This window comes from Cyprinus carpio, chromosome A12 (genome assembly GCF_018340385.1).
Source record: "Cyprinus carpio isolate SPL01 chromosome A12, ASM1834038v1, whole genome shotgun sequence".
NCBI lineage: Eukaryota > Metazoa > Chordata > Actinopteri > Cypriniformes > Cyprinidae > Cyprinus > Cyprinus carpio.
In genome coordinates, this window is record NC_056583.1 from 12,412,580 (window position 1) to 12,429,304 (window position 16,725).

A 16,725-nucleotide genomic window follows, 5' to 3' on the forward strand; every position below is an offset into this window, starting at 1 on the left:
TTTTGATCGAGAAGCTTCTATTTATAATGTATTGCTGCAAAAGCTCGAATGAGCTCGCTGTCAGGCGCTGAGGCTGGAATCAAATGACCTGCGTTCATTCCTGTAGTAACGCTGTGACGCGCGCTGTGTGAAGCGCATTTCTCCGGCGCTCGCGAGAGGAGCTCAGCATTAACATGTACCAGACCGCTGTTCTGCACTGAAATACTGTCGGATATTTTTTTTTCAAACAGCGGGCTCGTTCTCTTATTTACAGAATAGACGTGATTACGGGAGACGATGCCTGAAGAAAAAGGTAATGTTGCGCTTTGACGCTCTGGTTAGGCTATTTTATTATTTCAGATGGCGGTTCTGCCGCTTTGCCAATGGGAACCTGTGTCATCTTGCCTACATGTTGAGTTCAGTTTATTAATGTCGGGGCATGGTAGTATTTTGCAGTGTTATGACATTAAGCCTGTTTATCATCACTAAATTTTGAGCTTTGGGAAAATGAGATTTCATGATGCATTTTTGGGAAGCACGGCAAATATACAATCGTACTTGTATGTATGTATGTATGTATGTATGTATGTATATATGTATGTATGTGTATATGTATATATATATATATATATATATATATATATGCAAACACACATACAGTTGGCTATATTGTATAAAAAAAAAAAAAAATGTGAGTAGCATTTGAGGCTCTGCAAACCATTGTGATGATTGTCTATTAAAACAACAACAATAACAAACAGCCCACCTAGGGAATATACATGGTTTTGGCAGAAGGACATGCTGTTGCACTCCAGGAGCTCATGCAATCTGGCCTTCTTGGACAGCAGTTTGGAGATGTTTTTGCATGTGTGTGTGTGTGTAATGGAAGGAGAGAGTGAGAACATGGAGGGGAGGGGAAACAGATAATGACATGCTTGCATGATTTATTTTTATTTTGTTTTGAGTAAGAATTAATGAGCGCTTGATTATTATTAGAGGTTTGCATGTTTATTACTGTGAGGCTAAAAAGCTAAGTTTTAATTTGATTGTCATAGTTGTCATGTTTAGACATTGCAGTGATGTCTGAAACCAGACGGATTATTGCTTTCAAATGTGTTAAGTGTGCATTAAGGTTGTTAGCAGGCAAAAATTTCAAATTTAATGTGAATCAGTGTTAAGACTAGTGGTTGATGGCCGATGGCTGATTGGTTGGTTGCCAGTGTATACAGCATGTGATATAGGCTAATAAAATGTAATCTCATACACTGCAATTTATTTTTAAAATCATTTGCTTTTATAAATATTCTTTGAAAACACAAATTGTTTATTATCTAGTGACAATACTGTCTTTATAAGAGAGAAAAAGGATGAATCGTTCACCCCAAAATAAAAATCTGCTGAAAATGTACTCATCCTCAGGCCATCCAAGAGGAGTTTATTTCTTCATCGGAACAGATTTGGATAAATTAAGCATTACAGCACTTGCTCACTAATGGATCCTCTACAGTGAATGGGTGCCGTCAGAATGAGAGTCCAATAATCCACATGACTCAAATTCATCAACTGACACCTTGTGAAGGGAAAAGCTGCATGAAACAAATCCATCATTAATGTGTTTCGAACTTCAAACTGTTGCTTCCTTTATCCGAAATATTGCTTTCTGTGGTGAAAAAGTATTTTTTTTTTGTCACAACGAGGAGCGAAATATGCACAGATCAAGCACAGTTTACAAGCAAAAAATAGTTCTAAACTAATATTGTTGTTTTTATTAGCTGTTTGAAATCTCATTCTGACCGCAGAACAGTAGATAATCAGGTAGATAATCATTATCAGCCAGTATAGGCACCCAACACTTTGAGATCACAAATCAATACTCTTAACTGCCGGGAGGGCCTTACTGTCACGTTCACAAGGGCACACACATCCAAGTCATGATATAACTGTTGGAAGAGTCTCAGCAGCTGCAGAAATACCCTATTGCTGACCGTGGTGACATTAAACAAACTCTCTTCCTCTGCTCTGCCTCTTTAATGCAGGACAACAGATCTTGATCTGGATGGAGAAATGAAATATTATAGGTAGTTTTCTTTTAAGATTTGAGCTGGACTGCTAAATTCTGATTCCTGCTCTGCAAAATGTAATGGTGCATCAGAGGTGTTTTTGTTCCATGTGCCCTTTGGAGTGCGAAATTGATAGATCAATGAACATAAGTGCACAAATATAATCTGATGTTTATCAATTAGTGAGATTTAAATTAATTGCTTTAAATCCATTACTGTTGTTTCTGATGTCGCCTGAAAGATGATGAAATGGTTGCATCAAAATGGGCACTCTGTGCTCCTGAGCATGTAATTTGCTTTAAAATCCTTTAATCATCCTGCCATGTCCGAGGATCATCCTCAAGTTCCTTATAGATTTAAGCATCTCTTGGACAATTTGCTGGGACTTTACCAGCAAAATCTTTTAATTTTGCAGGAACTTTCCTCACCAGTGCACAGTAAGCTTTTTTTTTTTTTTTTTTTTTTTTTTAAGTTGTCTGAAAGTTGTTGGAAATTTATCTCTAGAACTAAAAGTAAAGAATTCTGTACAGCTTCACATTGATGTGTGTACGTGCTTGTGGATTTTCAGGTTATGCATCCTCAAATTAAAATTGCATTTCTGACATTTGTTGTTTCGGTCAATATTTTTATTAGATATGCACAATATATCTGTCACGCTACGATGTCAACAAACGCACAAAGATAAAGATGGTTTATAAAGTCTTTAATCCAACACACAGGGTAGAGTGGACGAGACCAGTCAAACACTGGGGAAGGACACAAGGTTTAAATAAGAGTGAAACTAGCAAGAGAATTGAACTAAACCGGTGAACATGATGACTAATTAGACACACGAGGAAAACTGTTATCTGTAGCAAATCCTAAAATAAACATACATTTTTCATACTGAGCATTATAATAATGTGATGCCTAAATTCACCTGTATCAGAATTCATTTTATTTCATAGCTTTTTATTGACAAAAATAGTATCATTTACAAAGTAGTATAACATATTTATATATGTTTTTATTGGGTGTCTGCCCTAAAATGAAAAATAATAACCAGATTAATCCCTAATCCTTAATCCCTAATGATCCCTCATCCCTAATTTATCTAATTAATTATTAATACTATTATAACTGCTTTTTGGTGTCAGTGAATTTCTTTCTTTCTATATTTATCTGCCTTGCTCACTGGATACTTCTCATTGGCTGTTTCACATTGCACAGCTGAGAACCTTCTGAGTGAGATTTAACACAGAAGAATCATCAAAATGTGTCTGTGACACTTAAGGTCACTTTGAGGTCAAGACGTGACTTAATTTGTTTCATGAATCTGTACACTTCAGTGGAAGTGAATGAAGAGATGGTAAATGCAGTAGATGAAAATGTAAACCTCTCCTTGTTGCTCATAGGGAACATCAAACAGCTTCGACATACATAGTGTGATATTTGAGGAATGGGGCTCATATTTAACTCATAACTATGGAAGTATTCTGTAATATTGAGTTATGCTGCTTGAGTAATAGCGTGAATGTTCTAGCATTCAAAGGCTTTCTATTATTCAATCTTACCCCCAAACCCACAACTGCATTTGCAAAAAAAGGCAAATGACGAGTGATTATTGGCTAGTCAAGTGGCAGAGGCATCCTGTGGTAGAAATCTGAGCCTTTCATATACACAGACATGCCAGACATGCGCATGGACCTCAAGCAGAATGTAGCAGGGCATGATGGAATCCCCATGGGTTGACTAGATGCTCTATTTATGGAGAACCTGCTTAAAGATGGATGACTCTTGTCTGTATGAGCGAGCAAATTGGTGAAAATTATTGTGTGTGTGTGTGTGTGTGTGTGTGTTTAACGACATGTGGTACAAACTCCTCCCCTTACGCTGAAGTTGGTAATGCTAACAGAGGTTTTGATGATGTATGATGTGGACATGTAAAGCATGCCGAAGAGTGTATGAACAGAGCAGGTGCGGCAGTGATAAGGATCTTACTACTGCAGTACAGCTTCATGCCTTTATTACTTTTACAGGCTTTTGCCTCAGGTTGAAAGGAATCAGAGGTTTTGGGAAAACTCTGGATTGTTTTTGTACTGTACTTCATGAGAACCTGATGATGATGATCAAGTTCTTATCAGTGGAGATGTGGTTAGGTCTATAAGATTCAATCACTGTTTTCTCTCTTTTATGATGTGGTTTGCTATAGTTTATGGAAGTTTTGTGCTGGCTGGCACCACAGTCCTCTTTATATACTCTATAGTAAATGGGCTTTTACATTTCACAGACATTGTGACTTGAAAGCTGTTGGAATAGTTCACCCTTTATTTCTTCTGCACAGAAGTTATTTTGCTAAAGGTCTCAGTGTTTTCTTTTTCTTTTTCTTTTTCTTTTTGTACATAAAATGCAAGTCTGTTGTTGTTTGGACCCAACATACTTTTTATTCTGCAGAAGAATGAACGCCATAAATCAATTCTGGTTGACATTCTCTTCATCATTAGAGTGATCATTGGAGTTTCCTGTTACACACAAAACCTCTCAGATGCTGAGAGGTAAAGTGCATGAATGTTTAATGAGGTAACCTGTTAGACATTTATGATTGGCTGTTTTCTACCATAACATTTAACCTCATTTCAAGAAGTATAATGAATGTATATAATATTATATAGTGATTTTAAATTTTGAATTAGCTTCTATTTCTTTATTTTCAGTTGTAACATGTTTGTAATTATATGTACTTTTTGTCATTTTTATTAGTGTTTTTTAATATTTGTATATAGCTTTAACTTTTTCTTTTTTTTTTAGGTAATTTCACTACTTCTAGTTAAACCTGTTTCAGTTGAAAATGCAACATTTTTAAAGTGTAGGTTTTTATTTATTATTTAAATTGTATTTTATTTCAGCTTTATTTCGATTGATTTTTGATAGACTTCATTTTAGTTAACAGTAACTACACTAGGTTTGCCCAAGTTTTTAAAATGTAGATGAGCATGAGTCTAAATTTATGGCAGACTACATGCAAAACAATTGAACCTTTCTGGTTCAGAGTGCTTTAAATGATTTATTTAGAGAGTTTTGAGGAATATCTCACTCATGAAAATGTAATAACTTGCTTCTCATAAGAAACTTTTTTTTTTTTCAGCTGACATTTCTTAGTCCATGCAGGCTATATTCAATAATGTTAACTAACAGCCAATTTTTTTAGGCATTGTTTTAGCAAACAACGAATTGTTCTGGCTCAGTTTTTTTTTTTTCTCTGAAATGTGTCACATTACAAAATAAAATTGGTTGCAAACAGAAATTCACATTGACTTTAAATAGGTGTCTCATACTGTGTTACCACTATAATGACTTGGCAGATGGATTGTCTTTCCCTGTGACGTGACAAATACAGTCACACACACACAGACACACACATTCATTAATTGATTGCTGTAGTTTCCTCCCAAAGCACTTCTTTCTAATTAGAGACAAAGGCTCAGTAAGTCTATGTGAGCGAGCTGAAACCAGCAGCTCTTAGAGACTTCTCAATGAATTAGGGGCAAAAAATATTCAATAATGTTAACTAACTGCCAATTTTTTTTTTTCTCTGTAGCCATTTATCCCGTAGACTTCACAAAGTGAACACCTGCTGTGAAAATCTCACTACAGAATTGAACGAGACGTCCAACAGAACCAGTTTTGCTACACACCCTTTTAAAACAAGAGGTTGAAGGTCTTTCTCTAGCAGTGTCTTGGACTGTATTATAAAGTGTTTGTTTGAGTTTACATGCCTTTGTAATGGAGTAGGTGGGAATATTGGTTTCCAGACAGGCACAAATGACAGCTTAAAAATTTACAAAGGAGAGCAGAGCCCTGACATCATCCTACAGCAAATTCAAATTCACTTTTTCTGTGATTATCCATGAATAATGGTATAAGAAGGTACAAGGTCATGTAGTATTTTAGTATGGAGCGAGACAAGAATTCATTCCCATGACTTATTAATCCATTCTCTTCTTTTAGTGGCCACAATGTTCTTTTTTTTTTTCTTTTTTTTAAGTAAAATGTAAACTAAGATGATATTCCCAAATGTCAAAAAATTCACAACAATAACATGTAGACAATGGCAGGATTTACATTTTAAAGCAACACATTTAAACACTACATTATTAAAATAAATTATAAAAAATAATTATAAAAATATATTAAATAATATACTATTATAGTACTGTTGTAGTATTCCATTTTTTTAAGTTAGCATTAATTTGTACAATATATTAGTTTTAATATTAGTTTATGTTTTAGTAAATTGTATGTGCTTTTGTCACTTTTAATATTTCTGGTTAGCTTTAATTATTATTTCATTTTTATTTTTTGTCATTTTATTTCAGCTATCTGCCAATGCAGCATTTCACATTTTTATGTAATTTTTTTTCAAAGCTTTCCACCTAATATTTATGTTTTATTTATTTTATTTTAATTAGTTTAAGTTACCAATAAGTACACTGACTTTACCCAGAGTTTAAAGATTCATGGGAGGAAAAAAAAAAAAAACTGTTCATGGCGACTGTTTTTTTTTTTTTTTTTTTTTACTGTAGGCTTTAATGATAATGATATGATATTTAATGATAATGAATTTTACTTTTCAAAGTAACATGCTACATTATTGTTACACCAAAAAATTCATTAATAAAAAATAATATTTTCAATATTGACTATTCAATGTCTAAATTTGCACTTGCATACTACTCTTATTATTTCTGCTAACTTTAGTAATAGAGGACCATAGACACGTTTCCTCCAGTATTCAGATTAAGGTCAGGTTAGATTAGTATACTGTAGGTTGTCGACTAATTCCTAAATGTTTCTGTACCTGTCAGTTGATGCTGTATTTGGGGATATACACTTTTCAGCCATACTTTTTTCTCACTGTCTCCACAGTGTTTCACCAGCAGGCTGTTCACAGTCCCCTGGAGCAGCAGAAGGGACAGCGGCAGAGCGGCTCCATCCCGTGTCAAAACTGTGGCAAGCCCTGCAAAGGCGAGGTGCTCCGGGTGCAGAACAAACACTTCCATATCAAGTGCTTTGTCTGCAAAGGTAACACGTCAGTTATGACCAACTCCATTTATATGTACTATTATTGTGTGGCAGTTTTCAGACAGTTCTGTAATGGCTTTTACACTAAAGGAATCTTGTAAGGTGCTTTTAATGTACATCTTCTAGAACATGAAAACAAAACAAATGTGATGAAAATATCACAGTATTTTGTTGTGCAGCGTGGCACTGTATTTACATTAGCAAACTCAATCATTCTTCATGAATGGGGTGGGTGGGGTGCATATTATTGTGACAGCGGTCTGCCACAACTATAAAGTAGAGAGGAAGTTTATTAAGGTGACAGTGTTTCATCTGTTTGCGATCTGATTTCTTCAAGAATAGCTCAAATTAAGCCTAACACATGGGTGACTGTGGTTTTCTGTTTTGTCTGTCATTGAACAGTATGTGTGCCTGCGTGTGTGCTTATCCATAAGCAAGAGCATTTCTCCCAGCACCGGCTGTTTTCAGCTTGATGATGTTGTGAACACAGAGAGGGGTTGCTAGGTGACCTCAGGGCTGAGACAATGTGATTTTCTTAATAAAGTTAAGCACGTTTATTCTTACCTCAGAGCATAATTCAGTGTGATTACTACACGCCATAAGTCGAATTACAGTTGCTGCTCTTATTTTTTTGATAACCTCGCACTCATTAATTTTATTGTTTTAGATAACTGTCACTTTTTTGACTATTCTCAAATAATTATGGATTTAATACAGACTTGTTAAAGGGGTCATATGATGCGATTTATAGTTTTCCTTTCTCTTTGTAGTGTAACAAGCTGTTCGTGAATAGATAAGATCCCTAAAGGTGCAAAGACTAAAGTCTCAAACCCAAAGAGATATTCTTTATAAAAGTTAAGACTCGTTCACGCCCTCCTAAAACGCCTTGATTAAACACGCCCCCACGTCTACGTCATTGTGTGGGAAGATTTGCATAACGCTGCCCAAATGTTCATGCAAAAGAGGACACAACTAGAAATCAGTGGTTAAGTTGTATTTACAACACTGTTCCAGAACAGTTCAACCCAAATATCTGTGTGTGTGCAACGCATTTAACAGAGGACTGTTTCCTGAACTTACAATGCCATTGTTTCTGACTCACAGCCTGTAACTATGTTTTCATATTTAAAGAATTTGCCACTGATGATTCAAGCATGAGTTCTGAGCAGTGTAGAGTAGCGCTTGTTGTTTGTCATTTCTCCAATCACAAATGCAGACAAATGGTTTTATGTTTACGCGGCACGATCCGCAACGCGTAAAAAGACAGTATAAGTCATTATAATCTGTAATTATGTCCCCACTGGATGCAACAAATGCCCCGTTTGTAATGGGTTTTTATTGTTTTTGTCTCATCATGCCGCGGCATGGCATCACAATATGGTAAGGGGCGTAACATTTCATCACACGCTTGAGGTATTGGGCCTATCATAAAGCACTGGATAGCTGGCCAATCAGCGTACACCTCGGTTTTCAGAACGATGAGTTTTGCGTTTCAGAAAGGTGGGGCATAGAAGAGGATCAATAATGTACAGTATGTGAAAAAAAATATAGTTTTTTGAACCTTAAACCACATAAACACATTGAACTACACCAAATACACAAAATAATATTCTTTTTAGCAACATCATATGACCCCTTTAAGGCTAGTTTTGTAAAACAGAACAGACAAAGTTACATGCAATTCACCCTTATTTTGTGGATGAGTGTATATTTAGAAAAAGTTTTTATTCTCTGAATAGACAATGTGTCATGCTTTTTTGTTATGTGTCTTATCACAAAGTGAACTAGAGTTTTTTCTTAAGATATGCTTTCAAGTGCATTTTATAAGGAGGAAATTAAAACTTTTATTCAACAAGTATGCATGAAATTGATCAGAAGTGACAGTAAAGAGATTTATAATGTTACAAAGGATTTCTATTCCATTTCTATTGCTGTGCTTTTAAAGAATCTTGAAAAAAAAGTATCACAGTTTCCACAAAAATATTTATCAGCACCAGTTTTCAACATTGATAATAAGAAATGTTTCTTGAGCTCCAAATTTAGCATATTAGAGTGATTTTCGAAGGATCATGTTACAATGAAAACATGTGATCACTGCTAAAAATTAAGTTTTTCCATCGCGGAAATAAATGATATCTTAAAGTGTATTCAAATAGAAAACAGTTATTTTAAACTGTAATAATATTTCACAATATTCATGTTTTACTGTATTTTTGATCAAATTAATAAACTTTACTAACCCTAAATTTTTTAATTGTAGTGTATACAATTGAACTTTCCATTTTTAGTAGTAAATATTACTATTGGGTAGTAATATTTGTGCCCCTTTAACGTCGACAGTGTTGAGACTGACTGTGATTTTTATTCATCCAGTATGCTTAAGAAAAATTATATAATAGTTGTATTAATGGAAAATGTGATCAGCAAGGAATGTCAATTGCTGAGCCTTTAATTGTTTAACGTTTGCATTTACGTTCTTAATAATACATGATTTCTTCAACTTACCATTACAATATAATTCATATTTCTTTGATTATTTTTATAAATTTCTTTTATAGGAGTCATTCTAGGAACACTGGTTATGTGGGCGGGTGTTTTTACAGGAAGTGTGTTTGAATGTGTGTCTCTCCAGCAGTCAGTGTTATGTCATTTGTTATGTAAAACATCAAACAAACCAGATGATATTGTTTCATTCTAAGATGTTTTGGAGCCTTCGTATGGAGGTCTGGAGAAGGACAGAGACACACGGGGGAATTCACTTATCATAAAAATGCTTGTATTTGTTTCATGCACACCATGACAACACGGTAATGCTATTCTGTGGGGTTTTCATTGCTACATAAAGGCTGGACCGAGCACGCCCAACGCTCATTCCAAACATGTGAGCTCAAATATATTATTCAATCAAAATACGCATATATATATATATATATATATATATATATATATATATATATATATATATATATATATATATATATGCATAGAAATGAAAGGAACAAATTTCTAATGTACAGCATTATGGACATAAACATACCCTTAGTGTATAGTATTTATGTAAATCGGAGTAACTGTAATGTAACTGGAGAGAGATATCTGTTCAAAGCTGCTCAAACTCAATATGGATGAAGTGTTGCATATGAAATATTAACCATTTTAAAAGACCTTCTAAAATATACATGTTCTGTGTGTGTTTAATCTTCCTAAAGTGTGTGACTTACACCCCACTGAAAACACCCTAATACAGCTGCCTTTTGTTTGCCTGAATCCCCTGGTAATTTTTTTTTTATCAATACACAGATACACACTATCTACTGTACATGGACACACACACACACACGCCACAGTAAAGTCTTGATTCTTGATACCTTATCTAGGGAAAATACTGGATTCAGATTCTTGGAAACAGCCTGTGTTGCTTCTCTCTGCTTTATCCTGATGGCACCAGAGTTCAACATTTGTAACATGAAGAGCCACATATATTATATGTGTGTGTTTGGCAAGTGATATGCTTTCACGTACTGTAGGCCTATACATATGCACACTTATATGCATGGTCATTCACATGGTCTGGCTGCGTAATTCAAAAATATATTGATTATCATGTAATTTTCTGTGTTCTGTAGGGATGTTTTTAAATACAGTAATGTAGAATTCATATTTATAGATGGGTTATGTCATAATATGGACTATAATATAGTTTTGTTCTCTCTTGAATCTTTGATTTATTTAGTTGTCATTTCAGTGTTTTTTCAGTATTTCAATGAAACCACCAAGTATATATTTCCTAGTGAAATGAAATCATGCCCGTTTGATTTAACACACTGGATTAAATTGTTTCCAACTCAAGGACAGAGAATAATGTGTTTGTGTGCTCAAGGCTATGTCAAGTGTCTCATTTCAAACTTTTCCCACTGCAGCTGAGCAGCACCGACCTTATATAACAACTCCTTAGATCCAGAAGGATTCAGCAGAATTAATAAATGACAGACTTTATTTAGTTCCTCTTTTAGTAGCACTCATCAGGGAAATTTTCAATAATATAAATTATTGAGCGGGAGTGGGACCAGATAAGATATATTTCTGTGGGAGCGGGTGGGTGCGGGACAGAATCTTGCAGGAGCGGGACTGAAAAATCCGTCCTGTGCAGGTCTGTAGTCTGGAGGTACTGCCACTCCGGTAAGCCAAAGTGATAAACAGTCACAGTGTAGAATGAATTTAGATCTTTTGTATGTTTAAAAAAAGTGGGTGTTTTTTTTCTGTTTTTGCGATTTCTTTTCAAGGCCTGCAGCTGATCTGTAGTGCACATTCTACAGTATGTATCACAATAACACTAATACCACTAAACCACTTATATAGTTGTTATACGCTCTTAACACTCACTGGACCTCAAATGAAAAGATAATATGAAGTTTAAAGTGATACCACTGTATTTATAGTAATGTGGGATATGGTAAAGGTTCCATATTGCAAACAACATTACACAACAATACATCAACAAATACTGTATATTCCCTTTCTTTTAGGTTCTAAGTGTTTAGTTTTGGATTGACATAAAACAGAAATTATTGATATTTCATTGTTAAAGTTTCATTATAGCTAAAAATGGATAATGAACCATAAATTATCATAATTGAACACACTTCGCTTTGCTCTATTGGAAGAGCGGTCAGCCTAATCCATTTTGTATATATGTATGTGTGTGTGTGTGTGTGTGTGTGTGTGTATTTTTTGCTGTTGTGTAAGAATTTATTCAGTGCATAGTTCTGTTTGGCTAATAACAGCCCTTTCATATGCAGTGGTTTGGATATGTCTACAGTATGTGTTTGTTTAGAGATGTGTTTTCTTATCATATTCCATTTTCTCTGCTGTGTAGACAGTCGTGTACTTGTAGTTACATGCCCATGCTTCATTCAATATACAAGTGCACTCTAATTTGCTCTCATGGGTTAGTTATCGATTAAGTTAGTGTGTAATTGCAGGTCATTAGAGACACTCAGCATCAGGTAGAACAGAGCAGAATAGAACACTCTGTGCTGTAGTGCAGTGAACGCTCAGGACTTTCAAGGTGAATGTCACAGCTGGAGCTTGTGATCCTCTGCCAAATGAAGGTGATGATGCAGGAGTTCTTCTGTTTATCAGGTCATTGATGCGAAGTTCATTGCCAAAGGTGTGTTGATACCTAATAGTGTTGTTTTCTGCATCATCTGCAGGATATGCACTATTGTGATACTGTGTTAATGATGAGGTAATCGCAACCTCAAATGTACCACCCACAGCCAAGTAGCATCTAATTGGCTAGGTCAAAGTTATGTTTTTAAAAGATACCAGGTTGATCGAATGAGCACATTTGAGGAAGAACAAATCTGTAGATTTGCTAAAGTTTGCAAGGTTAGTAGTATCTTGAAGAGATACCCTTGTGAAAAAGGCACATGCTTAATTGTATTGAATGTGCAATTGAAAATGAACTTTGTAATAATCACAAATTTTAAGTTTTACTTTAAAGTACATTTTAAATAATTGTTTTCATAATCTTTTGTCATGCTTTAAAGAAGAATGCTTACATTGATGTTTTTTAACTGTGCCATGAAGTGCTGCAAAGTACTCTTCCGCCATACATTATAGCTATCATTTTTATCCGCTTAGAAAATTGCCATGTTTTATTTTGTGTCACGATACTTACTTGTGTAACTACTCTGTGGGATAATCTTTAAATAGAGAAAACATGGAAGTGTTTGGTGGCTTCTAAATTCATCCCTGTTTGGATCCTAAGGAATGAATGGTGCTAAACTAAACACCAGCATAGTGGTGTTGCGCGCTACACCGATTGAGTGCACGCACTGAGAAGGGAGAGGTACGTATCAACTCATCTAAGCTGAGGGAAGAACATAGTGGAATATGGAGAAACGTTGGCGTTTTCCTTTAAAGTTAATGTATTTTCTATGTACTAAATTGTGATGTCATCATTACAAATGTGTAATTACAAAATATATTTAAATACATGACATAAGTTTAATAGAATGACATTAAAGTATATAGATTGTTAGTACATTAAACAGTACACTTTAACCATATTTCATAGAAGTAATTATCCTACTTAAATTGTCATGTTCCTCCTGTCCATGCGCCCTTGTTTTGTAGGTGGACTTTTAATTTGCATTTCTACTTGGTCACTGATGTATTATTAGTGTTTATACCCCTCACCCCCCCCACCCAAGCTCCTAAGTTTTCTGAGTTACTTTGTATGTTGTGTTGTTTTGTATTTTATCATATTACCGAATAAATCATCTGCACCTAACTATTTCTGCCAAAATGAGCCCATAAAATCATACTTGCCAGGAGGTATATGCAACAATATATTGGAACAATAGTTTGATTATGCATAACTGCTGAGTTCCACCCCTTGCACCGTGGGCTATGATTTGGTCCAGAGTCCAATGGTCCCAAGTCCGGTGGTCTCAGGACACTCATGTCTGGTGGAGCCAAATCCAGTGTTCCTAGGACCTTCCTGGTCTGGTGGTCACAACAATCCCTGGTCCGGAGGTGCCAGTGTTCCCTAGCCTGGAGGTCTGAAGTCCAGGGGTCTCTGCTCTCCAATCTCAAGTAGTCTTAGTGCTCCCTAACCCAGTGGACCCAAGTCTGGTTGTCTCTGAGGCCCCGTCTGGTGGTCCCGGAGGTCCTTCCCCTGTCACTAGTGCTTCCACTTATAGCTACTGCCTTTTTGGGTGTCCACACACTTCCCCAACTCCCTAGAGGGGCTGCCCCTGAGTCCTCAGAGTTCCCTATCATAGCCAGGAGGACCGTCCCTCACTCCTCAGAGTTTCCCTTCCCCAGGAGGGCCATTCCTGACTCCTCAAAGTTTAACCTTATGGCCAGTAGGGCCATCTCTGACTCCTCCGACTGCTCCTTTACTACTAGGTGGGCATTCCCTGAACTCCTTAAGTTACTTGCTGGTCATCTGCCCTGCCGTGGCCTCCAGATCCCCAGCTGTCTTCTGTTCCACCCTGGAGGTCCCCTGTTCATTCGGCGTAGCCTGGTGTTTTCAGGCTCAGCCATGGTGGTCTTCTGCTCTGCTGTGTTCACCATCTCAGCCGGCTTTGCTGTGGTGGTCTCCTGATCCCTAGTTGTCTTCAGCTCCACCCTGGTGGTTAGCTCCGCCGGCACCACCCTGATTTTAATTCTTGTTGAAAATGGCCTAATTTATATTAATGAAAATGTAAGGTAATTCCACTACAATGTATAAAGGAAGCAACTGTATATTAACTAAATTTTTTGCTTTATTTAAGCTGCTGCCATCTATGTGATCTCATGGAATGTCTCTACAGAGTACTCAATATGACATGTTCAACTTTCGTTCTAGTTTTTTCTAAGGCAGATATGACATCAGGAGCATGTCTGCTGGATTGTTACCGAAAGTTTGACCTCATGATGTGAAAATGCAACCCTTCTCATGTAGAGGAACAGTAAACCTTCTCCAGCCAGCCAACTCCCTGAAAGTATGCAATCCAGCGCCATTTTAGATTGCCAGAGTATTCAGTTGTAAAACTAGAACTAGCTAGTGTTGGCTTAGACAGTGTGTAGAAGGGTTATATTAAACTACAGGAATAAAACGCTTCCCTCTGTTGATGTGAGTCCTGCCAATTACATGTCACTGGAGCTAGCTTTTGCAATTCCTTGGCCTTAAGGAAAGAGATTTACCCTGCAGTTTATCATTGACCTTTCACCGATAGCTTCCTGGATCTTAGGTCCAAGGTATACCTTAGGTTTACAGTGCCTCGAGTGAGGAATGTGTAAAGGAATTGCTTTCACCCACTAGCCTCAGTGTAAGACGTTTTTATAATCTTCTTTACTTAGTTTAGGTTTCAGAGAGTCAGACATGCGAGAATGTCGATGCAGAGATTTTGTCCTTGTTCCCTTACTCTGTTCACATTCCCTATTTTTTTCTCGTTTGCACTCCTTCTCTATTCTATAGTTTGCGTATCTTCCTCCACCATCATTTTTCTGTGTTCCATTTCTCTTTTTAGTGCTGCTTGTATAACCTCCTTAGCTGTGCTGTTTTTTATGTTCTCTAATTCATCTGCTCTTTTGTAAGCCAAAATCAGACTTTCCGTATCTATAAACTTCCCACTCTTCATTCATCATTTGGCAGGTGTGACATTCTTGGGAGCTTAAGCACCTAAAATGTTCATTCCCAGTTTGCTGATGAGGTGTCCATCTGGAGCACTTAACCTACGGGAGGGCTGTTCCTGGGATTGTTCTGGTATTTGGATGAAAACATCCTCTGGATTTCAGTATGATAACTAACATTATAACTTGCACACTTTCAGTTGAGGAAGGACTGCTGTATGTGTTTGATCATGAGAGCAGCATTGCTCACATTCCTTGCTCCTCTTATTCAGGTGTTGTTTTCTGTCTGCAGCTGATCTAAATATACCGGCAGGGTGAAAGACACACCCTGTGGTGCCCAGTGTTCTTCTTTTCATTGCGGGGTTTGGGTTACATTCTTCAATACTTGATTGGCAAAAGTGTGCTTAGAGCAGTGGTTTTCAAACTGGTGTCCAAGGACCCCCAGGGGGCTGCAATTGGATGCTTGGGGATCCACAAGATGTTTTACTGGGAGGTATTTTTAAGGCTGTCAAAGTTAATGAATTAAGATAATAAATAATAATGCAATAATTTAGCACACATTTGATATTATAACTTCATACTCCTTTCTAAAAATTGGTAATAAATCATTAGATCAATCACAACTATTTTACTATATTGACAGCCCTACGAGTAACTGATTTTTTAGTTATGTTTATACAAAAGAGAGTGAAAATGATGTCAACTGTCATCTTAATACAAAGAAAATATTTTATTTATAATATTTTAGCAATCATTCTTTTTTTTTCTTGACAATATTTGGCGAATATTACTAACCTAATTTAATTATGTATAACTATTTAATTTTGAAACATGGTGTAACCATATTTTACACTTATTGTTTTTCTCACAAAATATAATGAACATTTAGCTATAGTGACTTTTAAATTTTAGGGAGGGGGTCGCTCTCAGGGGCATCACCACATTAAGGGTCCCTGGGATCAAAAAGTTAGAAAACTCCTATCTTAAGAATGGTTAAAATTTTACTGCACAAAAAAAAAAAAAAAAAAAAAAACAAACAAAAAAAATTCTAAATAACTCGAAGCAGCCTTTAATCTTTTAGAAGTATCTTATGAAACTGACAAGGATAGTTTAACCAACGTTTGGCAATTTTTTAATAAGATGTATATCTCATTGGTCAAATTCATATAAATAAAGCAGCTATGGCTTTTATTAAAATCCATTTTGCTTGATGAAATGACATGTTCAGTGTTCAGTTTTTAGTCTTGGTCTGGGTATGTGCTGATCTCTTACCTTACTGGTTCTCTTCAAGACAGTTTGTGCTTTTTGGAGGAAGTTTTAATTCATTTGGAACAGAATTCACACATTTTCACACCGCATATGCCTATAACCTAGCTAACCTTCCACATCACGGTCACCAACCAATCACTCTTCAGCAGCTGTGGAAAATAGGTCTGCCATTTCCTGAGCAACATTCCTGTGTTATTGTTTGGATTTTTACTACGAGCAGAACATTACT

General features: G+C 36.1%; 1 protein-coding gene across 10 annotated transcripts in view; it reads left to right on the top strand.

Annotated features, from left to right (window-relative positions):
- The window catches only part of LOC109099542 (actin binding LIM protein family, member 2), a 45,852-nt gene continuing 29,127 nt past the window's right edge, over window positions 1–16,725 (top strand). For 2 of the 10 annotated variants that reach the window (XM_042767585.1, XM_019113054.2), the window contains exons 1-2: window positions 6–292; window positions 6,945–7,100. In XM_042767585.1, the coding sequence (XP_042623519.1) occupies window positions 277–292; window positions 6,945–7,100 (172 nt within the window). In that variant the 5' untranslated portion in view covers window positions 6–276. Of the gene's footprint in view, window positions 293–6,944; window positions 7,101–16,725 lie in introns of all 10 variants that reach the window. The other 8 variants (XM_042767586.1, XM_042767587.1, XM_019113053.2 and 5 more) reach the window with 8 other exon arrangements.